At 41.1% G+C, this 26,190-nt stretch overlaps 2 protein-coding genes across 5 annotated transcripts in view; one reads left to right on the top strand and one right to left on the bottom strand.

The window, feature by feature from the left end:
• The window catches only part of MIPOL1 (mirror-image polydactyly 1), a 188,123-nt gene extending 172,270 nt beyond the window's left edge, over window positions 1–15,853 (bottom strand). For 2 of the 3 annotated variants that reach the window (XM_077180462.1, XM_054635670.2), the window contains exon 1: window positions 15,394–15,853. The gene's annotated coding sequence lies outside the window, so the exon portion shown is untranslated. Of the gene's footprint in view, window positions 1–13,076; window positions 13,146–15,393 lie in introns of those variants that run through there. The other variant, XM_077180461.1, reaches the window with a different exon arrangement.
• The window catches only part of SLC25A21 (solute carrier family 25 member 21), a 232,047-nt gene continuing 220,833 nt past the window's right edge, over window positions 14,977–26,190 (top strand). Inside the window, exon 1 of one of the 2 annotated variants that reach the window (XM_077180463.1) lies at window positions 14,977–15,418. Coding sequence is in view for 1 of the 2 variants with exons in the window: in XM_054635672.2 (XP_054491647.2) it covers window positions 15,352–15,418 (67 nt within the window). In the remaining variant the exon portion in view is untranslated. The remainder of the gene's footprint in view (window positions 15,419–26,190) is intronic. The other variant, XM_054635672.2, reaches the window with a different exon arrangement.

The following is a 26,190-nucleotide window of genomic DNA, read 5'->3' as shown; positions in this document are numbered from 1 at the left end:
CAAATACTGGTAATTGGCCCAGCAGAAAAATTGTTTCTGAGCATGAGCCAGATTGAAGGATAATGCCACATGTATTTTACTGACAGAATAAAGATTTTGAAAGATGCTTTGCCATTACAGCTTATGAGCTTGTAAATAAACAAATGAATAAATAGCTAAACTCAGAATACTAAAGCTTTGCCCACTCCGCCTGCCAAGATACAAATTTAGGTCAAAAAAAGGTCAAGGACCTCAGTCAAAACAGTTTTGCTTATAAGACTGCAGCTACATCTCCCTTTGTCCCCCATTTGCACACAGAAACCACTCAGACCTCAGAAGACCAAGAGATGTTTTCCAAACAGCTGTTTTACATCAATACAGAAGATCACAAGCCTCTGCACAAGCTAATGTTTTGTTCTGTGTTTGGCAGGAGTCCTTTACATGTCTCAGTTACCATAATCTCCTTCCCCACATAATGTAACCTGTTAACAAAAACTACTGTGACAGGGATAAAATGTCATGCTAGAGGCAACTACCAGTAGGTCTTTGAGGTCTATGACTCCATACAGTCAGCAGAAAAATGTATTATGCTTATATCAGAATTACAAATTAATCTGTTTCAGTTACCACCTGTGATCTTTTGGATTGATGGAGAACCAGAGCCTAGAAGCTCTGATTCCTCGCAAAGCTTTTCACAATTGCTAGCTCTACATTTCTATCATCTTCCCTGGGTCAAAACATCAGTCCTCACTAGAGCCTTTGCTATTCAACATGTGCTGTACTTCCCTGCTGAATGCTTCAGGCAGTATACAAAGTCTCTCAAAGGACTCAGGTGCTGATACATAAGGAATGCTGAACACACAGAGGTGGTCTCCACTTTCTTCAGAGCAACTGCCAAATTCAACTGATGCATCAAGCACAGAAAAACATTGGTTATCAGTCATCTTTTCATGATGCTCTCCATGCACTGGCAGGTGCAAGACTTGGTGTTTCTGTATTTTGTTTTTTAAAAACATTTAAAGGCCAAGTTTAATGAAGGCTTGTCTTATTTCCCTCACCTTTCAATGACCAGTATATCTACTCTGTTGATTTTACCACTCATTTTATGCATGATACAAGATTATTAAGCTCTTGTTTTGCTTCTAAGGGCAAACATTCATTGGAATGTAATTTTCCAAAACATTTTGTCTTTTCAGCTCTGTATTTCACTGAAAGCTTTACTGTCAAACTTCTTCTGAAAAAAACTCCCTCCTCTGCAAAGAAAACATCCTTTTAACAAGAACATGAGCTGAACTTTGTAATCATGCCCTTGAGAGGCAGAGATAGCTTATTTTCATAAACACTCAAGCAAAATACTTATATTCTGCTACAGCTTCCTATTTGTGCTAATATCACTGCCTCTGGTACTAACTAAATCAAAAATCAAAGAATACAAAAACACGATGGGTCAAAACAAAAGGGCATGATCATTCTTGAACAAAATAATGGTGGCTTAAGACATCACTAATGCCAAATACATATGTTGCAACTTCATTCATATGTGAGAAGTCACTGCTGCATAGAAGTAAAATTTCTTCTAAATTATTACTAGAATTTTAAAAATTGAGACTTGCTTAAGTAAATTGTATCTATATAAATTTAGAAATTCCTCCCTTACAAATTTAAGCTGCATATCCATCTGTCTATCATCAATGCTGCTACAAATTTGCCTTTCATAACACATTTTAGAAAAGAGTATTTTTACTATTGAAAAGATATGTTTCTACTTGTACTGACTCTGGTTTGGATGTCATTAACTTCCTTTGTAACTGCACACACGGTATTTTGGTGTTTTGGGGTTACGGCTAACACAGTGCTGATAACATACCAGTAATCTGAATATTGCCTACGCTGCTTCCACAGCATCAAGGCTTTTGTTTCCTGCTAACTCTGTGCCTCCAGAGAGTAGCTTGGGCATGGGCAAGAAGTTGTGAGGGGCCAGAGCTGACCCAAACCAGCCAAAAAGATATTCCACACCATATAATGTCATGCTTAGCATTGGAAACTGGGAAAAGCAAAGAAAGGGGGTATGCAGCTTTTCCTCCAAAGCAGCAGCAGCTCTCTGAGACTGGCTGGGCCATGGTGCGCTGCAGATGAGAGGTGGCGAGTGACTCCATTTGCATAAATTTTTGTTGGTTTTAGTTTTGGTTGGTTGGTTTGTTCTTTCTTCTTTTTCCTTTGCTTAATAAACTGTCACTTAAACATGAATTTTCTTCCACTCTCCTTATTTTCCTCCTCAGCCTGCTGGGAAGAGCAGCAAGTGAGCAGCTGTGCTGGTGTTTAGCTGCTGGCTGGGGTCAAACCCACACATGACTATTTTTTCCTATCAAAGCAGAAGGATGTTTATAGCTGTGATTCGTGTCTGATTTTTTTAAAAATGCACTGAATCAATAACAAATTGCAATACCGTCTATAGCTTCCTCTCCGGGCTGCAACAAATAATTGGGTTTGAATGACAGGAGTGCTGTAATACTTTGCTACCATGAACCTAGCCTAGTGTGGATTGGAAGGGATCTTGAAGATCACCTATTCCAACCCCCTGCCATGGCCAGGGAAACCTACCACTAGATCAGGTTGCTCAAAGCCCCATCCAACTATGTGCCATGTGAAAGAAAATCCGTAACTTCATTTTTGCAAATCATAAGCAAAAGCAACTACTAACCATTAAAACAAATAAAGCAAACAAAATGATACAATTCCAGCAGAATTCTAACTGAACAATTTAGTTTTGAAAAATCCTTTCACAATATCACTTCTATGTCCATTCCCTAACATCTGAATTCCAGTTTAACACACATAATGAACTGCAGGTAGAAACACATTTCCAAAGATTATTTCAGATTGCAACTTAGCCCAGTATTCATATAGTCATCAGACAAATCTTCAGGCTTTAAGAATGACTTAATTTTTCTTTTGAGATTTAAGGTACAGTACAGGAGTGTTACTGTGCAGAAATATTAGTCAGAGAAAAAACAGCAGGGACCCACACCCTCCCCATTGTTTTGAAATGTAAACATTAAGACACTTGGAATTTCAAATAAAAAATGCAGGGCATATGTTATAGAAATGGCATACCTGTTACAATCACAGAATACTACCAATCTCTCAGATATTTCAAGCATAGACTTATTGGAACAAACCCAGTAAAACCCCCCACAAGAACAATTTATGTTATTATTATCCCTCAAAAATTTTCCTCCTCTCTCCCTTTAAAATTAAGAACTACATTTCAAACTTTCAAATAAAATTAGCATCTTGCTGTTTAAGAACTGTTCTAACACTAGAGTAACTTGGCTATATACAAAACTGCATCAGGTAAATTGATTTCTAAATAAAGTTACAAAAAACTTGGACATTTTTTACAGTTCTACAAGTGGCTGAAAGAAATGTCAACAAACCCAGTCCATGGTATCGTGTAGTTGAGCCATGTAACACAGCTCTGGGCTGTGGGTGTGGACACACAGAGTGCAAAAGAGGCAATACACAAGATTAGCTACTGCTGATTTTGAATTTCTGAACTGCTCTATTCAACAATTTTCTATACTCAAAAACATGTTTTTAAAAAATCAGCAGTTAGCATATATGAGTAACAAAATTACAAAACTAAGTCACAAAACTTGTGTTTTAATCTGCTTTGTAAGTTTCTTAAGAGCTTCCCATAGGTCCTGTTTTTGATGGTTTCAACAAAGATATACCTAAGGGCATGCAGTTGGCTCAGAAGTTAACAGAAAAACGTGGCAAGCCACATGGGCTCTCATCCTTGCAGCACTCTGGAACAAATCAGGGCATCTCACCCGACCGCCTGCCCGTCATGAACGCCACAAAGCTGTCCCTAAGCATCTGAGCACACAGTCAGTGCCTTGACTTGCACAGCTAACGGCAGACATTTAATTTTAAACCCATATCCATTTCTATGAATAAAACATATCACAGATATATGCGTCAGAAGGCGCTCCCGCCCGGCGCTAAGGTCAGAGGCTGCAGGTTCGCTCACCAGCCTGCTCAAAGCTGGCTGCTGGCACAGGGCTCCATCTACCGGTGTGCGACCCTGCACACCTATGGCAAGAGCTGCTGGGGCTAAAATGAATCAAAAACTCAACAGCTACTTCACATCTCTGTTTGCTAATGAGATATTCAGAAGACATAATGTGAGACTATTCAGAAAACAATACTGTTTCAGAAGAAAACAACCAACAAACTACATTCACTCCCACGCTAGGCTGAAACTGTTGTACATGAGTGAAATCTTTTGTTATCCTTTAATATTTGTAAAATATGTCTCAAAAACTGTTATAAAGAAGCACCATTTTTCTACAAGATGCAGCATATGACTGCATACTCCCAATCCAGATGTGAAGCTTTATTGTTCCTTCTTAATGCAAGGAAATAAGCAAACACAGGTAACTCTCAATAACTACAGAAAACTGTAACACAATTTAAGGTATTAGTTGTGGTCTTTTTCATTAAAAAAGAAACTCCTCAAACATGCAAAAACAAAGTTTCAGAAGGCTACTGCTGTCCCTATTCAAGGATACTTCTGCACAGTGGGAACTGAAGCTATATTATGCCTAACTTTAAAGATTAATTTGACTACTGCTGTCACACACAGCATTTCTGAAATGGAGCCGTTTAAACCTTGCCTTAAAAACCCCATCATGCCTTCAATTCATGTCTGGGAGTGAAAAAGAGCAGTCTCCTTCCCTCCCCAGGACCCTGTGTGCCCATCAGCCAAGCTTATTGAGCTCTGGCTGCAGAAGAGCAGAAAGAAGGAGAAGCAGTGCTATGCCTTCTGTGCAGCACTTCAGCAGGTGCCTGAGCTCGCCAAGGGCCAAGAGCTGGCTGAGCAGCCAGCCCAATTCTGATCTCCAAGGCATGTCTAGCAAGATCAGCAGCTAATTTAGAACCTGGTGCAAGCAAAGAGACAGTGCAGGAAATGGACACTAAGTTCCACCACTCCACCCCACTTCTTTTCTTTAAAACATCCTGCCTCACATTCAACACCATGTTGAAGGCAGCTAAGCAGGGTAAGGGAATCCTTGAAATACCCACATCCCTTACACAGTACCCAAACACAGGAAAAGATGGGACTAATTTAGTCAGGAACACCTGAAAACAACCAACAGGTGGTCACAGCAAGAAGGCAGGAATGGAGCACAGAGCAGTATAACTGAGGCTCTGTGTATTATCCTATAAGACAAGGAGAATTGGTGAATCAAGGGCATCAGGGAATTCACACAGCTCCTCCTGTGGCTCAGCTTTTCCAATGTAGCTTGTTCCCCATAAATGACAGTTGAAGAGACTAATGGAAAAGAAAATCTCCTGCAATGAACTTTACATAGCACCACAAAATGAGAACAGAATGCTGTCTTTTTTCTTTGTTTTAAATTTTAACTTGAAGGGAAAGCAAATTTTAAAGCTTGAAAGTGGCTTTTCCACTAGCTAAATTTAAATTTTAATCAAAATGCACTTTAAAATAAAACTGAGCAGAACTATGGGTTTGCTGATGTCTCTTTAAGGAACAATGACATCAATGCAGGCTACACTTGAGAAGGATATAGGTGTGGAACTACATCCTTTTTCATCATACAGTCAGGTGCAAAGGGAAAAGTTAAACTTCAAGATTCCTGTGGTTTAATAAAAATAAATACCATTACAAACAGATCCAGGAACTTAGACGCATTAAATACTGTTTGTTTTTCTTCAGATATAGATCATGGAATGGAGTTATTTAACTACTTCAAGACTAATTTTTATTTCATTTTAATCTAGTTACAGTCAGCCATCTCCTGGTATCATGACAACTAGCAGAAGCAAAAAAAAAAAAAAAGAAAAAAGTGGAAAAAAGTGAAGAAGTGCCTGTGAAAACAGGTCTAAATCATTATCTAAGTATTTGATTAGCTTGCTTCTATTACACTAAGCAACTGAATGTCTATCATAGTTTCTGTATCACTCATCTAGTAATATTTGTAAAAAAGAAAATAAAAATAAGAACACATTTCTGTAGCTCTACAAGAAAAGCTACAAAAAATTCAGTAAATCTTAAAATTGTAGTGGGTGTTTCACAGTGCCAATTTCCTCATTACAAAGAAGGTATCAAGGAGCAAACTGATCACACAGCGCTTATGTCAAATCTCAGACAAGGAAAACCACATCCTAATGCTCTGCCATAAGAGCAAATGGAAAACCTGCCTGTGTCTGTGCACACATAAGAGGCACACTACAGAAAGACATGATGAACAACACTGCTTTGTTTCTCATGCTTGTATCTAAAAATTTACATAGCCAATTTAACACATTCCCACCCCCTAACCACTTAATGTCTAAAATTCCTATAGAACCTGAAATTTTATTTACTGTGAATCACAAGAACACACTGAGAAACAGCATCTTAAAGCAAGTCCAACTGCAGATCATAAAAATTTTAAGTTAAGAACACTATTTAACCAAAGTAAGTTGTGACTTTCTAAAAGTAATATTAATAACTTTATTGAACTAGTCTATGGATACTAATGATTTTATTATATCAATACCACTAATGATGGGATGGGATAATTTAGGCAACTACAACAAGCATAAATAATAGTATCTGACACAACAGTGCATTTGATATGTATCTTCACATTTTGCCATATAATCTCTCTCAAACAGCATTAACTTTCAAAAAGAAGTATATAAATATATATCATACCATTACTGAGAGAAATAAATGCTTAAAAAAAAGAATACACTCATTTTTGCATAACTTCTTTCAATAGCTTCGAAGGTACCACTGGAATGTCTTAGCTTTTCTAATTATGCTCAGTCAGTGTTTTCAGATCTCTTAACTGCACTCAGCTGCAAGCTGAAATACTATTTTTCTTGGTAACTAGGTTTATCTTTTTGGTAGTCAATTCCTAAAATGAAGTGAAATGTATAATACCAGTTTGTATTATGTTTGCTATGTTTCAATGTATTATATTCGCTTATGTTTTCTTTCCTATCAAATACAATAGGCAAGCAAGAAGAATGGTTCCACTTTCTCACCTGTTGAAATATCAGAATTAACAAGGAAAGGGGGTCAAACATACATTTGGAAACAATGCAATGAAAGAAAGCTAAAGCAGAGTTGATTAACCCCAAAGGAAACAAGTCAAGAACATCTTAAAAAAAAAAAGTAATACAAAGTTTTAAACATATTTAACTTTATGCACTAAAAACTGAAACAACTAAAAATTGTATTTTAAATTGTGCAAATATTCTACATAAAATAAATATTTTAATACTTTTCATTTCCATACACCTCAACTGCCATGCCTCAGAAAGCCCTATGATATTTTCACCAAGCCAATCTAAGCTTAGGATCATTCTTTTGTTAAATTGGTAACTAAGAACATTTTCCAATTCTAGTCCCACCCAGGGCAATTTATACACATGCCCACCCATGAAGTAATTCTTCAGCACTAAATACTCCTTTTACAATTGGACATTTTTATTTATAAGCTAAAGTACAAGTGAACTTGTAAATTGGCTTAAATAAATTACTACCATAAATCAAAATGAAGTCTGTTTGCTTCAAGTGCAGCAGTTTTTGATCCCATAATAAATTCTCTTACACTGCAGCATCATACAGCATTTTCAGAACAGTTTTGATTCAGGTACAACCTTGCTCTCATTCCACAAACCCTGATGGCAGCTGCAACCTTCTCCTTCCCTTCAAAGACCTAATCAACAACCAAGCCTTTTAATCCTTCTTAGTCCTAATACTACATTACTGCACCAGGTTGGATTTTTCTAATTTATTTCACACTTCACATTTAAATTAGTGCATAGCTAGTCAGAATATGACTATTTAAATGAACATATAACTTAAAGATCAAATTCTGTCTTCAACAGATTTACACAAAAGGACAGAAAGGATAGCATTTGTCTACCAGCATGTTACATGGATCTCCTTAACTCAATTTGTTACGGATTTCATGGTGCAAAAATTAATGCCCTCCAGGAGCTGAACTCATTACCAATTATTTCTTCCAAACCCATGGTGTAATCCCATGCTTTTGTGACCAATGGGAGTTTTGCCATTCACTTAAAAGGAAGTTGGATCTGCTCCTGGGTTTGCTACTCTAGCAAGAGATACTGAACAAAATGATACCACAGCCACTGTCTTGACTTTTTTCTGTTACATAACAGACACTATGAACATGAGTCTCATGTATTTTAGTCCATGCTAAAAATAAACCAAACATATTGATGATAATTTTAACTACCCAATAACGATTATATGCCTTTTCTCAATGTGATTTTCCAGAATATATTTCAGCAACTATAATGGCAAGCAGCCATTTTCACTCATGGACCCTACCAAGCCCTTCAACCCCTTCCCTACTCTAGAAACCACAGGAGCATTCCTGCAAGTCATCTGGTGCTCATGTAGCACACCCAAGTCACAATACAGGTGCAGTCTTCCATCACCCACCTGACCCAATAAACTCCTTCTACATGCCTACTAGAGAAAAGCACAGGTAAACATAATAAAAACTAACAAACAAAAAAGGGAAGAAAATAAGCCACTCTGGTGGCCAAAATGAAGTTGGTCTTAGGCCACAGGCACCACAACTCTAAGTTTCAAAATAAAAAATGCTCTCAGAATAATTAACTAAACCACTGAGTTTTAATTTCTCTGAAAAGCAGGAAATAAATATTGCAATGCCTTTGGCAAGACTTAGCCAAGTGTAACAGTGCACAGTAAATACAATAAGCTGTTTTCATGTTTAGATGTTCAATAAAATAGAGTAAACCTTTAAGCAACGCATACTACATTATGACAGGAATCCACTGGCATTCAATTTACACAATCTTGTCTGTTACTTGTACTTAGTGCCTGTTTCATGTCAAAAAAGTTTCAAGAAATTTTATTTTAGAGAACTGTAACCTACATGTGAACATTTAAAAAAATATTATTTGATTTATTAATGCTATGAAAACCAAAGATCAATCCCAGCAATATCTCGTGTTGCAGTGGGCTGACTCTGACTGGAATCCATGTGCCCACCAAAAGCTGCTCTATCACTCTCTATTCAGCTGTACAGGGAAAAGAAAAATATAACAAAAAGCTCAGTCACCAGTTACCATCATGGGCAAAACAGATTTGAGTTAGGGAAATTCTAAACTTTAAAACACCCTCCTCCCACTTCTTTGGCTTAACTTTACTCCCAGTTTTCTCTACCTTCCCCCCATCACAGAGCAGAGGGACAGAAACAGGGTTTCCAGTCAGTTCATCGCACATTGTCTCTGCTGCTCCTTCCTCCATGGGGAGAGGATTCCTCACACTTTTCCTGTGCTTCAGCATGGGGTCCCTCCCACAGGAGAACGTCCTCCATAAACTTCAACATGATTGCTTCCCATGGAGTAATTATCCCCAAACTGCTCCAGCATGAGTCCCTTGCACATGGTTCAATCTTTCATGAACAAGCTCCTCCTGCATGGGTCCCCCATGGCTCCACCACACCAGCAAATCTGCTCTATCATCGGCCTGCCAGGAGCTGGTACAGCACAGGTTTCCCATGGGGTCACAGCCTCCTTTGGGCACAGACACCTGCTCCAGGGGGGATCTTCTCCGGACTGCGGAGGCACAGCTGCCTCACCATGGTGTGCACAACAGGCTGCAGGGGAATCTCTTCTCTGGTGGCTGGAGCACCTCCTCCCTCTCCTTCATCACCAACCTTGGTGTCTGCAGAGTTTCTTCTCTCATGCTTTCTAACTCCCCTCTCCAGCTGCAAGGAAGAATTCCCAGTCCTCCCCCCTTCCTTAACTTCGTTATTCCAGAGGTGCTGCCACTGCTGCTGACAGGGTTGGCCTTGGCCAGCAGTGGATTCATCGTGAAGCTGGCTGGCATTGGCTCTGTCAGATATGAGGGAAGCTTCTAGCAGCTTCTCACAGAAGACCTTCTGTAGCTCCCCTGCTAAAGAACCTTGCCATATAAAGCCAATACACACATAAACTATTTTCAAAATTCTAATATATAAAATTCTTTACTATACCAAAGGCCACCACTCTGCAGAAACTGTCAGTTTGCATTTTAACCTGTCCCTAAAGGACAAAGGTCCACATCAAGAATCATCATGAAAAACAGAAGCCTGCTGTTATGAAGCAAGCAGGGAGCTTCCTCACAAAACTAGCAGGGAGCATGCCAAGCATCCTGTCATTTAAAAAATTGGTGGCTGAAAGCAACAGAGAATCATCTTAACTGAGCATTCACACTGGTTCTTTCCATAGCTGTATCTGTTCTGCAAATAAAGGTTCAATACTCCGTTCCCTTACTCCTTCAAAACCATCTTCCTTTCTATGGAAAGGGAAAAAGGCAGCAGTCATTCTAACAGGAATATCTGTCAGTTGCAACATTAGCTTGTAGTTAAATCTGCCAATAGTCCTCAGTCCAGAAGGGTTGTTTGTTTGTTTCAAAGGTAAGTTTCAAAACACCAATTGCCCACATAGGATAATAGACGTAAAGTGAGAAGCCTCTGCATTGATTTGGGTGATCTACATTGAAGTGAGCATCAAGTCAGATCACCAATTCATAGCTTAAAACCATCGCACTATGGCATTTCACTGCCATCAACACGCAGCATCTATTCTGCCCTATGTCTGGCAGACTAAAAAGTAGGTAGCATAAAGATCCATTAGGATATCTCTCAAGTTTGCAACTAATTTTACACAAATCTGTGATCTGTAAGCAGGATGCTCTTCCCCTTCACCCTCAGCTCATGTGTATCTTCTTGCTTTAAATTCTAATGAATAATTAGTTGATTCTTTCCCCAGAGAACTATCAAACATGTATTTTCTCTTCTCCCCTAATGCCTTCTAGCATGATCCAAAAACTGTCTTATTCTTTTACTAACGTAGGCACTCTCTGAAACTAAAACCCCCACAAACTGTAAAAAGCAACATGTGGGTCATGTTCCATCAGCACCATATTATTTCTGCCAGTAAAACAATGAATATGTTGGTTTTGTCTTACTTCAAGAGAAATACTAAGCCTGAAGCAAAACCTTGTCATGGAATGGGTTTAACACCATTATAATGTATTCCTAATTTAGCAGCATCTAGAATGACTCTAACAAGCAGGGAGACAGATTAACAGAATGTGAAGAAAAGTAGCATTTCCTTATCTCAAACAGGCAAACTAATAACTAAAATGGAAATAAGGTAAATCCAGAAACAAAGCAAGCAAACAAGCAAAAAGGCAAGAAATATAATTAGTTATAATGTGAAAACTGGGGAAAGAGATTTTTTAAATTTAATTTGTTACCCACTACTATTGGGCAGTAGTCCCCATTACAAACTGTAAGGAACTTGAAGCATCATTGCACGAAAACCTGAAATACCTACAGAAACTAATTGCAGCAACTGTCCCTACCTTCTTAAATCCTATAGGTAATTTCATGTCCCAGTCCCTCTCTTCACTTTTCTTACTGCAACCAGAACTGCAGTAACTTCTTAGCTGGACAGGCAAGACAAGGTTATCACTTTCAAGATCCTGAAATCAGTGCTAATCCCTTTACCACTGACAGGGTAGAAGAGCTCATAGCCATCAAACTGATGGCACCTCACTGGTGTACATAGCTCTATCTCACACAGCTGAAGAACTTCATCATGAATGACAACATTCTGGGTACTAAACAGCAAAATAAACCAAAACAGAACTATCACACAAGCAGCATGTTTAACTGGCATGACTGTTTTAACTCTTGTTAAACCTCATGGGATTTATAAGCTAGTGCCATAACATGTTTAAATAAACAAATAATCTAAAACAAGTGGCTTCAAGCTAAACCAGAGTTGTACATTCCCAGAGCAGAAATGGTCAAGTATGGATGGTCAAGGACAGGTACAAGAATAAGGCAAGCACATCACTGCCCTTCCTGAAATCCCACAGATCCTGGAACCTCCAAGATTTGCAGCTCTGAGATCTTTTGAGCTAGAAATCACATTGCTGTGGTTAACCGATTTTTCTTCCACAGCGTCAGCACTGCAATTTAAGACCGTTCTAACTGGAGTTAGAACTTGCTGGAATACTTAAAAGCCACTACAGCACTGCAGGACACTCTGAATTCCCAAACTCGGGGCGAACAAACTCTTACAGCAACCCAGCTCCAATCACTTCAGCCCCCTGAAGTAGTACCTAGGCCCAGCTGCAGTTTTTCCACGGACAAACATCAAACATCGGAGAGTGTGCTGTCTCAGGTAAAACAGTCCTTTGGGTACATTTACTGAATGTTTTTCTCCCCAACTCTTCACACTGAGAAACCATAGCCTTTTTCCTAAGAAGAAATAGACCCTCACATCATCATCAAGAACTCTGATTAGCAGGAATTACAACAGGAGCTTAGGTATACAGCTCATTCGGATTTCCTAAGCAACTTTAAGTCATAAATATTAAAAAAAAAACCAAAATCAAAACCATAAACTTTATTTTGACAAATTCTTTTGATGCGGTTTCTTCTTTTCTTTTTTTTTTTTTTTTTAATGCATTACTACAATGGTGAGCATCTTCCACAGTTTGTTCTTATCTGACACTAAAGATCCAGCACCAACGTCCTGAATTTGTTCAGGGCAGGTTTCATCTCGGACTGTCCCGGCCCCGTTCTGAGCGCTGCCCCCCTCCCGGGATGCGGCAGCCCGTCCGTCCCTTCCCGCAAAGCCGCAGCCTCTGGGACTCCAAACCGCGCATCCCCGCACGGCAAACTTGCTCCCCCCTGTCTCCGGCTACGGAGAGGGCGCTAAGTCGGGCAAGCCGGGTCGCCCGGCGGCCATGGGGAGGTAACACTAACGCAGCCAAGGGGCTGCCACGGCACACGCAGCCCGTCAGCGGCGCAAGGGCCCGGCGACGGCTCGGTCCCGGGGGAGGAGGAGGCCGGGCAGGGCCGCTTGCCCGCGGGGAGGCGCTGGGTCAGAGCGGCCCGACCTAACGCCGTCTCTGCGGGACGCGCTGCCGCCGCCGAGCCCCGCCGCAGAGGATGGGCCGAGTTCCAACCCGAGCACGGCGGGGCGGCCCCGACCCGGCCCCGCCGCCCCGTTACCTGCGCGCTCCGGCCCCGCCGCCGCCTCCGCAACAAAGCCGCGGGCGGGCGGGGGGAGGGGCGCGCGCGCCCGCCGCCCTCGGGAGCGCGCGGCGGCGGGGCCGCGGCCCGGGGGCGGGGCGAGGCGGCGGGGCCGGGGCGCGGCGGTGGCGCCGCCCTGCGGGCGGGAGAGGCGGCGCGGCGGGGCCGGGCGGGGGCGGCGGGCGGGGCGCTGCTCGGGGGTCTCCGGCCCGTCCCGCCCTCGCACAGCCAGCTGTGGTTTCCTTCTCGGCTGTTAGCGCTGGCGGGCTGCCCAGGATGGACGGACTTTCCCACTAAGGGACGCAGTAACCACAAATGGAGTGACAGACCCTGCCAGGGATATTGAGGAAAAGAATGGAGTGGTGCTCATGGCTTCGGAAGAGGCCATATGGAAATAGGATTAAGCCTAGAAGTGCTTTAGGAAACCTGCACAGTGGGAAGGTTGCCCTTTGTGGGGGAGGAGGGAGGGGTGGATGGAAAATAAGGGAGATATGCCAAAGAGACTTCCAGTTGCGGAATTGAATTAGGGGGCATAGATTTGGAGTTTGAATACTATGACACAACCTTAATAGTTTCCTAACAATAGCAGAGGTTGTTTGTTTTTTTAAGGAGCAGGTGTTATGCTACTGTGTGAACATCTATGTAACTTACATGCACTCTGACCGTTATTCTCTTTGATGCAGGGACACATGCAGAAAACAAATTTATCTGACCAGTTTCTGCACTCTGATGAACTCCAAACTCTCTTTGCTGACGAAATACTGCAGCAAAGTCCACCTTAATACTAGATTTGCTATTTGTACCCAAGAGAACATTGCACAGGGAGACCTACATCTCTGGAACAAAAAAGTGGTGATGCTTCAGCATCTGCTTTTTGATGATAGGGAACACTGGAGACTTGATCATCCAGGAGTATTTATTGAGCAGCATTATCAAGGAGCCAAACCAAGGGCACTAACGCAAATGCTAATGAAACATTGAAGTTAAGATTTTAATTACTTAAAGGTCAGCACATTCAAGTTTTATTAATTTAAGGGAGTTATTCTGTATTCCCACAGCAATCTGCACTCAGCTCCTATATAGATCAAAAATTCATGTTATTGTTTATTTGCTGATGCAGTCAAGTGATATAGCTGAATACTATACCTGACTATTATTCATTTTTGCAATTAGGGTCATGGTCTTTTAACATTTTATTAACACTTCTCTGTATATTTCCTACGTTCCCATCCTTTTCAGTAGCAATAAACCCGTTGTTTTCCTCTAATCTTTGTACATTACAAAAAGCTACATTTCCTTTCAAGGCTGGAAGCTCTAGTCAGTTAGCAACATTTGTGGCTAAACTATCACAAAACACGCGCAGGCACTCAACAAACTAATGTATCAGAACAGCCCTCTGAACTGTCTTGCCCATCAATGGTGCTGCCTCTGGGACAAGCCCATGCTGCCCCCACGTTGTACTCGGGCATCTTCTGGAAAAGCAGAAATTGGCCTTGCCGAAAGCAGTGCTGGGGGCTGTCCGCAATGGCGCTGACTATGTCCCACCACTTCCAGCCCGTGCCCTGTCACCGTTTTGTTTACTAAGATGGGCCCACAGGTCCGTGTAACATGTAATAGTTACTCTCTAAGTGACAACATACCCGTGTCCTTTGAACATCAAAGAGATGGAACCAAGCTTTAGACTAAAGGTTTTTAAAGGACAGTAGGCTTCAAAAAGACAGCCTGTGAGCACAGCGGCACCAGCGACCCTTCCTAGACGTTGAGGAGCAGAGGATGTGCGGTGTTAGCTGGGTCCCAGCAGCGGTGGGGGAGCAGGATGTGCGCTGTATACACCAGCCCGAGGCGGGAGTGTACGACCCGAGCCCGAGCAGGCGACCGGCTGCCGTCCCCCGCCGACCCGCTGACAGTGCCATAGCCTCGCTCCCCGCCCCGGCCTGGGCGATCGCAGCGCCGGCCGTCCCGGCTCTGTCCTAACAGAGAAAGGCTGCCGCTTTCCGGCTAGAAGCGATCGCCGGTAGCTGCGAGCCCGTGCCGTGCCCGGGGCCGCCCTCTGCCCGGGGCCGGCTGCCAAAGGCCGCCGCGGGGCCGCGCAGCCCGGCGCCCCCGCCCCCGGCGTTCGCGGCTCCCCCTCCCGCCCGCAGATAACCGCGGCCCCTCAGGCTCTTCCCCACCCGCCCCGCGCGGACTCGGCCCCGGCTCCCAGCCGCTCTCCAGGCGCCAGCTCCCTCTCGTCGCCGCCGCGGCGCGGGCAAGGATGGCTCGGCAGCCCCGGGGCTTTCTGCAGGAGGCCTCTCACCAAGTCGTCGCCGGAGGCTCGGCGGGTGAGTGCGCGCGTTCCTCGTGGGCGGGAAGGGTCTGCCCGTCCCCCGCCGGCGCTCCGCCAACTTGAGGCGCAGGCGGCTGCGCCGCCTCCCCCTCTCCGCGCCGCTCGGGCAGCGGGGAACGAACGGGCTCAGCGGCGGCTCCTCCCCCGCCGGACGGCGCGGGCGGGCTCCGGAGGAGACCCAAGCACGGGGGTCCCGGAGCAAGTCCTGTAACGGTGTTCGGCCCGCCGGCGGGGCAGGGGGGTGCAGGGGCGCTCCCGGTTTTCGCGGTGTATCTGCGCCACACACGCCCTGCAGCCCCTCGGGCGATAAGAGTGGCGGGCGGGCCCCTTCAACGGCCGAAGCCGCCGGTGTCCTGCAGCACAGCCCCCCTGAAGGGCTAGAGCCTCCTCGGGGGAGTCCATGGCCGGGATCCGCCTCCAGCGCCTGGACACGGGACAGAAAACGTAGTTGCCCTGCTCAGAGTCCTTGCCCGTGACGCTCTTCGTCGCTGAGTTACAGAGAAACCAATGCAGGGCTACAGTGGAAATGCGTTTCTGTGGGGTTCTTGAAATACTTTTAGGAATGTCGACATTACTCATTAATTTGTAGTCTGTTTGTACTGCAAACTACAAATGTCAAAATCGTAAACATCTGTTTAGTAATGAAAGCGTTTCTGGTCAATTTCTTCAGATTTCTTACCTAAATCCCAGGGAAACTGAAATATTTAAGTCAGCCTGCAGTGCAGGGGATTTTAACACAATATCCTGCTCTTTCAGTCTGCATATGTTAATATTTCAACTATGTAGTGTGTTTTTAAGTGTTCCTTAGAGTCTCTTCTGAGGTCTAAATGCTGTTTGTCATATTATGTTTTACATGAAAGAGAAGAGCTACATGGTAGTGGTGCTGTGTCTTATGCTTCAGTGTAATGTGCACAAGAAAAATTCTCTTGTGATTGAGACCTGTGTAGCCATGACATTACATGTGAGCTTGTCTTCCATTCCCTCTAATTCCCCTTGTACCTCTAAATCCACTTCTATGCATTCCTACCACCAACACACATTTGAGCAGTTTGATTTCATGCTAGTGGCTCTGTATGCCCTTTGTTTTCAGCCTTCTTCTTTGACAGTGAGAGATGTCATAGCAGAAGTGGAGAAGTCTGGTGTCCCAGTGTATTGTATGACTGCTGTCCCCACCCTTCCAGCGTATTGTATGACTGTTTATGTAGTTTTTCTGCAGCCTCTGAAATTCTAAAGGTTTTTTTGGATTCTGCTTGGTACCACCCCTATCTTCCTATAGGAGAGAATGGAAAGGTTTAATCTGTCCTAGACTGTTGAAAACCCTTCATACCTGAAGGGATACTGAGGTGTTTTGCCACCAGATGTTTTGCAAGATGACAGATTTATCTGCCCTTAGCAGTTGGCCTGTGCCTTAGTGATTCAAATTGATCTAATGCACTGTGTTACCATCCTCTGGTAGGAGCCTTTTTTTGTTACAGGTTCTCTTTGTAGAAGAGATTGCCTAACACCACAGAAAGAAAATTCCCATTTAGATAAATGAAAAATATTTGGTAATCTGGTAAACATCAGTATTAGGGTGAGAGAATTTTCAAGGAGACTATTGATCTGCATGCAACACTTAAAAAAAAAGTACAATGTGAGAGGCCTGTTGTGTCTAGTCCAGTGACATAATGTTACGGATGCTTGCAACCTTTTGCTTAATCTCCTGTCAGGCAGGCAAGTTCCTTAGCTGCATCACTTGCCTTAAATTTTTACAGAAATCTCTATTAATTGGTTTTGAAATAAACCAGTAATAATTTATTAGCTAAGTCTAAGCAACGCTAAAATTGTACCAGGGGATTTTGAGATGTGTGCTTCAAATGGGAGCTATAAAGTGTGTTAAAGGGAAATGGCTGAAACTTGAAAACTTGCTTGACAGATGCTTAAAACTCAGTGGTGTTTTTTTCCTGCTAATTTATAGAGAAAGTAAAAGGTGAAGGCTGGAGTTTTGAAGTCTTCAGACTAAAGGTTAAATTTCTTAGGCAAGTGTGGATACAACATGGAAAAGGTGAAAGCAAGGAGAAAAGGATTGAGTTTGTTTCCTGACCTTAGTTTCCCAATATTACTTTGACCATCCTATATTGCTTTTGACTGTCTCTGCAGGAGGACATAGGACTCTTTAGGTGTTTTGTTCTGTTTCCTGGCCTCAACTGAATGCCACAGACATCCTAGAGTGACTTTGCTGTCTGTACCACAGCCTGGTATTTAGAAAGAAAACCAACCAACCAACCAACCAACCAACAAGAAAACATACCAAAAACCCAAACAAAACAAAAAACCCCAACAAAACAAAACCCCTCAAAAACCCCACCCCAAACCAGACATAAATTAGTCTTAGTTAAGCTGGTTTCTAGGAAAGATGAGTTGGACTCTGTCAAAGCAATGGTAGGAAAGTGCTGAGGTGGTTGGGAATGAATGGCACAGCCCAGTAGGTGTAATTGAAAGGTCAGAAATATTGCCTGCATAAGTAAAATGAGAGGTTATTTAGTATCTACATGTCTGATGCAAAAGGATCTGATAAGAAGTAATTCTGCTAGGTTGAGTGGAAAATTATTAGAGATAAACCTAAGCTGGCAGAACAGGAAGAAAGGGATTTTTTGACGCTTTGTGGGAGATGACAGGACTTGTTCATGGACTTACTAAGACAGGGGAAGAGAAAGAAAGAAATCAAGCATGACCCCTAGTCTACAGGACTGATAAAATGGAAGATACTGGCATGCTGGAAGAAGGAGAAAGGAAAGTGTTCAGTGTTTTAAGAGAAAATATATCAGCATACTGTTGGCTGTCAGAGGCATTGCTAAGTTAAACTTGAACAGCTCTCTGCTGTAGCTGAACTGTAAAAGTCAGGCATGACAGATCTCATGCATACTTTGTCTGTGTCAAGGGGTGTGTCTGCTTTCATGTGGCTTTAATCTGACTTCATGTGAAATGGAAAGCTCTGCTTCCTGAGAGTGAGTGAAATTTTAAATATGAACAAAGTCTTACACAGTCTTGGCTTATGTTACTTCTGCTGGCATTGTTTACTCCCATCTTTCAGATTCCTCAATGAAGGTTAATAGCATAATTCAAAATACTTGGTTTTGTTGCTTGCCTGGGTGTATGACAATAGTGAGGAAAAGGACTTTGATTGAAACCTAATTGGGACACTTCATTAGTGAGTTCAGGCCATTCTAGTACAGGGAAGTGCAGGCATGTTCCTTTTCTCTAGTGGTTAATTAGTAAGCTAAAGCATGTGTGGAATTTATAGCAAAAAAATGAAACAGAAAATCAACTCTAAACTGTAAGGATCATTGTGAAAAGAGGAACTTGGGAGCTTCTGATTTCCTTTGATTTATAGGAGTTCTTCAAAATGTTATTTGAGAAGCTCAGTCAGTACAGGGTTCAAGTCACAAGAAGAATTGTTTCTCTAAAATAAAAAGATCAAAAAAAATCCTTGTTTTGCCTGCCTGTATGGAAAAGGCAGAAATTAAAACAATAGTGTTGCATAAAAAGTCAATGGATATTTCCTCATAGAGAGGAACTGAATAGTGCAAAGTATGTTATGTGATACCCAGATTAATTTGTCAAGACATACTTCTAACAGGGTGTTGAGTCAGTTTGAATGATGAAGTGCAAATGTCATAAACAATTGCACAGATACCCATGGCACAGTGAAGGCTGGTGGCTGCATATAGTTACCCTGAAGGTTTTAGGATGCTTCTGTTTGATATAGGCATGTTTTTGTTTTTTTAATAACAAAAGATCACAGATGGAAACAATTAGCTAAAACCACACGTAACATAAATAAAATTTAATTATATTTAGTTGTATGATAACCTCTCTTTCTTCCATACATGTATAAATAACCTATACACATTTTAAATTTTGAAGTTAAAAATTTAAATAATTTATTTAATATATTTAGCAAGTGATAACTAGATGACTTGTTTTTCAGATCTGTAATGTTTAACCAACCTTTAAGTACTTTTCTGCTGAAAATTAGGTATGTCTCTTTGCCTAATTCCATTTAATAAATGAACATGAACTGCAAAATTAATTACTGTAAAATTAATATGGAAAAGTCAGAACAAAATGAGCTTTAAAACAAAACAATTACTTCATAGGGATAATTCAGGCTGATCTTTTTTCCCCCCTATTCTTCATGTTTTCATGAAACAGCAGGGCTTCTGCCTCTCTGTACTTCTCGGCTTCAATTTTTTAATATTTTTTAAAATTCTTTTTTAAAGAGTTAGGTTTCCAGCTGCATTGAAACCTAATAGGATTTGGGAGTCTAATTTTCTTAAGCTCCTTTGAAAGTCCCAACCTTTTCTCTTGAGAGGTGTTTTATTTCAGGAGTAGACAAAGTTGATTAACCTGGATAGCAGCAACTTCTTTGAACCAGATCTCCAAGCAGGAAAGCCACTCGTCAAACAAAGACTGTCAAATGCAGATACAGTATCAAAACCAGTGTTTGGTCTTCCTGTTGCAAGAGGCATTAGGCAGACAAAAATCATTACAAGGAACACTAGCCAGCATAATCTGTGAAACACCTTAGGTTACTTGGTCCCTATGAATGGGAGAGGGAGTGTGATAGATGTACAGGAAGCACTTGAAACAGCAGGAAAATTGTCTAATTACTGTCCTCCCTCTCGCTTGTTTGCATTTTTATGACAGTTTTCTGGGAGTTAAAGTTAGGAGGAGTATTCTGTGTTTTCTTGGGTGCTTTTTTCTTCCTTTTAAGCCATGCAATGGGCATTCACATGTTACTAAAATAATTGGTTAATGCTCAGAGGTAATTTCATCTAGCTAAGTACTTAGCTACACCTTGTAACTTTCTTGACTTGAAACCATAAAATTTTAATGTACTTAAACCTTCCTTTTTCCATTTCTCTGAAGTCACTTAAGGCTGAAATTTTATCTGAGGCCACAGTTGATGCTTGGTGTCTTTCACTGCCTTGATTTGGTATTTCAGATGTTTGCAAACTCTTTAAATTAAAAAGCTAAGGATGGGAAGCTGTCAAAAAGTAATCATTTCAAGGAAATATTCTACAAGTTAAAGTGCTCCAAAGGAATGCACTAGAAGCAACCAATTAAGCCAATTTTCTCTGCTAGTCAGAAATTTATAGCGTGCCAACCTGGTGTTGGACTTGGACATTTGGATGGGAGTTGCTTGGTTGGCAATATGGTGAAGAGAATTTTGGGTAAGAGAAGACCAAAATAAGGTTAAGTGCATGTAAGCTGAGATACCAGATATCCTGAACCTCCTCCAGTATCCTTGTAGAAATTGGGAGGACATAGGAACAGTTGGGAAGTTAGGACTTCTATTTCTGCTCAGACAACCATCCATGCACTCTGTGTTTTATGAAACCTGCTGAAAAGAAAACGTGAATTACCTGTGCAAGGTCTATGTAGCCCCTACTGCTTTCATCATTATACAGTTGAAAGAGGGAGTACAGTAATCAGGACAGTTTGACTTCAGTGGGTCGCTGGAAATAAGGAAGAGCCATCAGGGAAGCTCCAGGGAGGCTGATTTTGAAGCCAGTATAGTTGAATTGTTGGCTTTGGTCTCCTACGCAATTCAAAACCATGCAATGTGACATTTTTCAATATGGTAGAATACAGCTGTGTGCTGCAGACCAGAGCAGTGACCAGCAGCTGAGGGTATGCAGAATGCCATGGAGTGAACCAGCTGAAGTTACCTTGTAAACCATTCCCAGTGGAATTTTTTAGTGTATTTTCCTCACATACTATAGCATTTCAAACTTTAGTTCTGTAGCATTTCTCAGTCTCTGAGTCTCCCCTGTTCTACCAGCTGATAATTCTAAAAATATCTGAATCTGAAAGAGATTGGACTGTTTGCTTTGTATACTTCTAACTGAATTAAATGTTATTGGAAAACCTTGTTTAATTTTAGTGGAAACTAATGAAATCCTCATGAGCTTTCATACGTTTTGCTAAATATGCGAAGCTGGCAGCTAGCAAAATTCCTCTAAATTTTCAGACAGTTAAGTAATTTGAAGAAGCAATACCCTTGCAATGTAGCTTTATTTTAAAAGGAGCAAATGAAAATTGCAATGCAGAATCATGGAATTGTAGAGTGGTTTGGATTGAAAAGGACCTTATAGATCATTTAGTTCCAATCCTCCTGCAATGGAGAGAGATGCCACTCACTAGATCAGGTCTCTCAGAGCCCTATCCCACTGGCCTTGAACAGTTCAGGAGTGGGGCATCCACAACCTCTCTGAGCAACTTGCTCTAACACTTCAGTACTCTCTGAGTAAAGAATTTCTTTATAACATTTAATCAAAAGCTTCCCTCTTTCAGTTTAAAGCCATCGCCCCTTGTTTTGTCACTATCTGTCCATATAAAAAGTTCCTCTCCCTCCTTTTTATAAGTCACTCATATATGGTACTGGCAGGCCACAGCAAGGTCTCCCTGGAGTTTCTCTTCTTCATGCTCAACAACTCCAGCTCTCTCAACCTGTCTTTGTAGGAGAGATATTTCACTCACTATCATCTTCGTGGTCTCCTCTATGCCTGCCCTACAAGTCCATGTCATTCTTGTGCTGAAGACTCCAGATCTGGATGCAGCATTGCAGGTGAGGTCTCACAAGAGCAGAGGTGCAGAAACAGCTCCCCTGGCCTGCTCCCACTGCTCTTGATGCAGCCCAGGTTAAGGCTGGCCTTCTGGATTGTGAGTGCACATTGCTGATTCATGTCCAGTTTTTCATCCACAAGAATCACCAAGTCTTTCTCTGCAAGGATGCTCTCAATGACTTCTTGTCTCAGCATCTACTCACGTTGCTCCTTTCCCGACCCAGGTGCAGCACTTTGAACTTGGATTTCTTGAACTTCATAAGGTATTTGTAGGCCCCCTTATCAAATTTGTCTAGGATCCTGGATGGGTTCATGTCCCTCTGTTGTGTGAACTGCACCACTAAGCTTCATGTCATCTGCATATTGGGGATGTCTCACTGTCTGTCAGCGATGAAGACACTGAAGAGCACTGGTCCCAGGACAGAGCCCTGAGGGATGCCACACATCACTGGCCTCCACTTAGACACAGTCATTGACCTCAACTCTGTCTCTGTCCAGAGAGTGTTTAGGGTGAACTGATCTTGTTTGATTGAGTCATTGCAGTGTACTAGCAACTCATGAACAGCTATTTGGAGCTCTTAAATGTGTTTCAAGCTATGTTTGGGGATTTCTTTTTGATGTAATAGCTTTTATATGAGGGGCTAGTATATGAAGTAAATTTTACATGTTTATGTAACAGTGACAGAAACAAACTAAGAATTTTTGTAATTTCTAACATGTTATGACACCTGTAGTATGCTTCTGTAGAAGCTGGGACTCTGAAAAGAAGAATTTTTTGGTTGGTGGACTCAGATGCAGCTCATACCAAACTGCTTGTTGAGCCTGGGGATTAAATTTCAGACTTGCTCTGGTACTCACTTGGTTTGAGAATCCTGCAGCAACCTCGTAATTCCAAGTGTGTCTTTGTTCCAAATAGGATACACTGGTAAAACTGAGAAGTTGGCTTTATTTAGTCTGGCTTGTTAGCCAATGGGGATAAAACATTTTGTGCACAGAATCCTCTATGGGTGTAATAAGGCACTTATCCTATCCATTTGATAGCCTGAGGGTGTTAAGAAAGGTTATAAATTTCCTATTATTTTTGGAGTAACAAGTTTTTTCTCAAAAACCTCACCCCTTATCTCCCACCCTCCACGAAAACCCAAACCTGTCAAAAGGACCAACTTCACACCCAGAAAAGAGTAATGAAGTTATTTGCACTCATTCGATCTACTGCCCACAAGATGGCAGTGCAATACTACCATGAGATGCTAATGTGTGTTTTTGGTTTTTTTTTCCCCCCCTACCTGTGGCAGAGCGATAAAAATGTATGTTGAAGCTGTCGCTGATAAGAAGATAAGCATATGTAATTTTGAATTATAATATGCAAAATAAAAGCTTAAAGAGGTCAAATAAATAATGATCAATAAATGCTGATTCCGTATGTGTCCTGCACAAGCAATGACACTGAATTTCACTGTCATTGAATTAAGCACAAGAGTTGTAAGTGATGATGTGTCAAGTGGTGATATATTGACTGGTAAAGGTCAATAGATGTTTGTAATGCTATGATACCATATATAAATAAAAAACTTGGGCTATATTTGTGTCCCAGTATAATCAATATGCAAATAGCTACTGATTTCCACAGTGAGAAATTTGAGTCTTGATTATTTTAATTTTAGCATAGATTTTATGCAATATTGCAGAAATGTCATCAAGCTCTCAATGCCAATCTATAACCAAAGTAAAGACTGCTGTGTTACATACATACTGCTGTAAGCCTCTGTTAACTTCCTTCAGGTATTTGCAGGCATGAGACCTACAGCAAAGCATAAAAGCTTAAACATACACACTTCTTCAAAATAAGCTATAAAATTTCATTGTCAGATTTTAAAGTTAAATAATATTGTGGAACAGTGTGTTAGACATATAACAGCATGTAGGTAGTCAAAATAATTAATACTGGAACATGCCTGTTGTAAAATTTGTAGGCAAAAAATGCTTTGTCTGCAAAGGCAATTCTGAAGCTGTTACAGCTTCTCTGAGCCAAGATTATATTGGCATAAAGAACAATTTTTCATTACTGTTTATTTTTTCATCAGTTGTGATTAGTGACTGATGTATATGTTCAAATTCATGTTAAATTGTTGTAACACAAAAGTTTGTTAGGCAGTAAGAATATAGTTCTAACATATAGCAGCAAAGCATGATTTTTGATAATAGTAGATGTGTTTTCTTTGGCAGTGTTCTAGAAGAGAAAATGAAAACTGATTCTGGTTATTTCTGTGCATAAAATCTGTCAATTTTGCCTGTTAAGTGATGATATTACAAAGCTTCCTTTTACTGTAGCTTAGTTTCTGTGACATTACCTTGGATGTCCTTACAAATATAAAAATTCTTTCTTTATGCTTGCTGCTTTTCCATTTCAAGCTAGCAGGGTGGGAGACACTCAAAATCATACCCCCAAGACTGGAGGAACTTGTCTGTTACAAGACTGAAATTCTCTCTGAAAAATGATTATATTGACCTTTTCAGACTGCTTGAAGTATTGTGATTAGGGTTGGTATGAATTAAAAGGGCTAAAGACAAGGGGGAAAAACCCCTTTTCAGATAGTGATGTGACTTCTAGAACCTGGAAGTTTTGAAAATCAGTATTGCAATGAATAGATAATAGGGATGCCTCTAAGTATTTTCAAGTATCTCAGCCTTGATTATAAAGGCATTAAATGGGCTCTTCAACTGGATTTGAAAACATACAATTAATTTTTTTCCCCTTGGAGGAGATTAATTGATATTTGCTGCCTGTGGAAACTAACACTGGTCCTGTCGTTGGGTAAAGTAAATTAATATTGGTTTTTATAATATGAAACTCTCACTCTCTGATGAATAATTATTATTTGTGCAAGAAAGTGCACATATCAGCCATCTTAAGATAGTATTTTCTCTACAGAAAATCTGTACTACAGGTCAACTGTTTTGGGTGTGTTGAAAGTAGAGTAGTTACAGGATAATTGTCTGCCATTTTTTTCTGCAGCGTGTCTTATCCTGAGGAATCACTACAATTAGATACCATTGCACCAACATCTGAAACAGGTAATTCATGTTTCAGTTGTCTACACTGGTGATTTTCTGATGAGAAAATAACTGCGAGAGTCTGAATGTTGTTGAGAAGTCCCACCCATACAGTGGGGAAGGAAACACAGGAGTAATTGGCCTTTAGGTCTGCTTTTCAATCACTGAGCTACACTGTTAACAGCTGCTTTTGTTTTCCCTCTGGATCATTTTCAATCCATCAATTTTTGTCAGTAAACACAGTTTATGGGTCATCTTTTAGTCTTTAGTCAATGAATCATTTCCCAGATCGGTATGTTATACTAGTTTCCTGGACATTTTACTGTTTTTATTATACTGAAGTATGCAGATGTGTGGCTGGTGACCCCAAAGAGCAACACTCCCGAAAGCAAATGAGAGTCTTAGTAGCCCTTTCAGTTTTGGAAAATTCTTTGTGCTATTTATTTCACTTCCTCTTAGAGTGCCTTTGCAGCAGGGTTAAGGTTTACTAATTTTTCTACTGCTAGCACTTGCTTCTTAATATTTAGTTAGAGTGTTGATTTTCAAAATTAATGTCTATTTTGAATGTGTAGTAAATATCACTCAACTTTGTTTTCTCGGCTGGCTCCAGATAACATACTGAACTCAGTAAAACATAAAGGGCATGGTGAAAAAAAAAATGGTTCTAACTCCCATAATCAGAGACACAGAAACAAAATTTAATTCTTCATTATGGATTCTGTGGTATTTGATGTCTCTTCCAGCTTGTGGAGCTATGTGATTAATTTCTGAATCTGAAAGTTGGATTATAATTTCAGTTTAAAATCAAATCTTATTCTCAGTGTTTTGGCATTAAAGCTTAAAATTATGAACTGTAGATGTTTTATAAAGATAGCACTCCTGATCTTTAGATGAATTTTTGGATCTGAGCCATGAAATTATGAAGTCTTGAGATTTGTGATGATACACTGGGGGTTTTTTAGGTTGGTTACGTGTATGTTCTCTAAAGGCAGGTTTGCAATGCTGATGGTGTACACGTGTGTGTAACATAACCCCATGCCAAGAAGTACAAAACAAAGTGTCAGGGTGCTTATAGGTTTTTAGAAGAATTTATTTTCCAAGA

This window comes from Agelaius phoeniceus, chromosome 6 (genome assembly GCF_051311805.1).
Source record: "Agelaius phoeniceus isolate bAgePho1 chromosome 6, bAgePho1.hap1, whole genome shotgun sequence".
In the NCBI taxonomy this organism is placed as follows: Eukaryota; Metazoa; Chordata; class Aves; order Passeriformes; family Icteridae; genus Agelaius; species Agelaius phoeniceus.
Note: the sequence above shows the minus strand (reverse complement) of the source record. Positions and strands in the feature narration are given on the sequence as shown.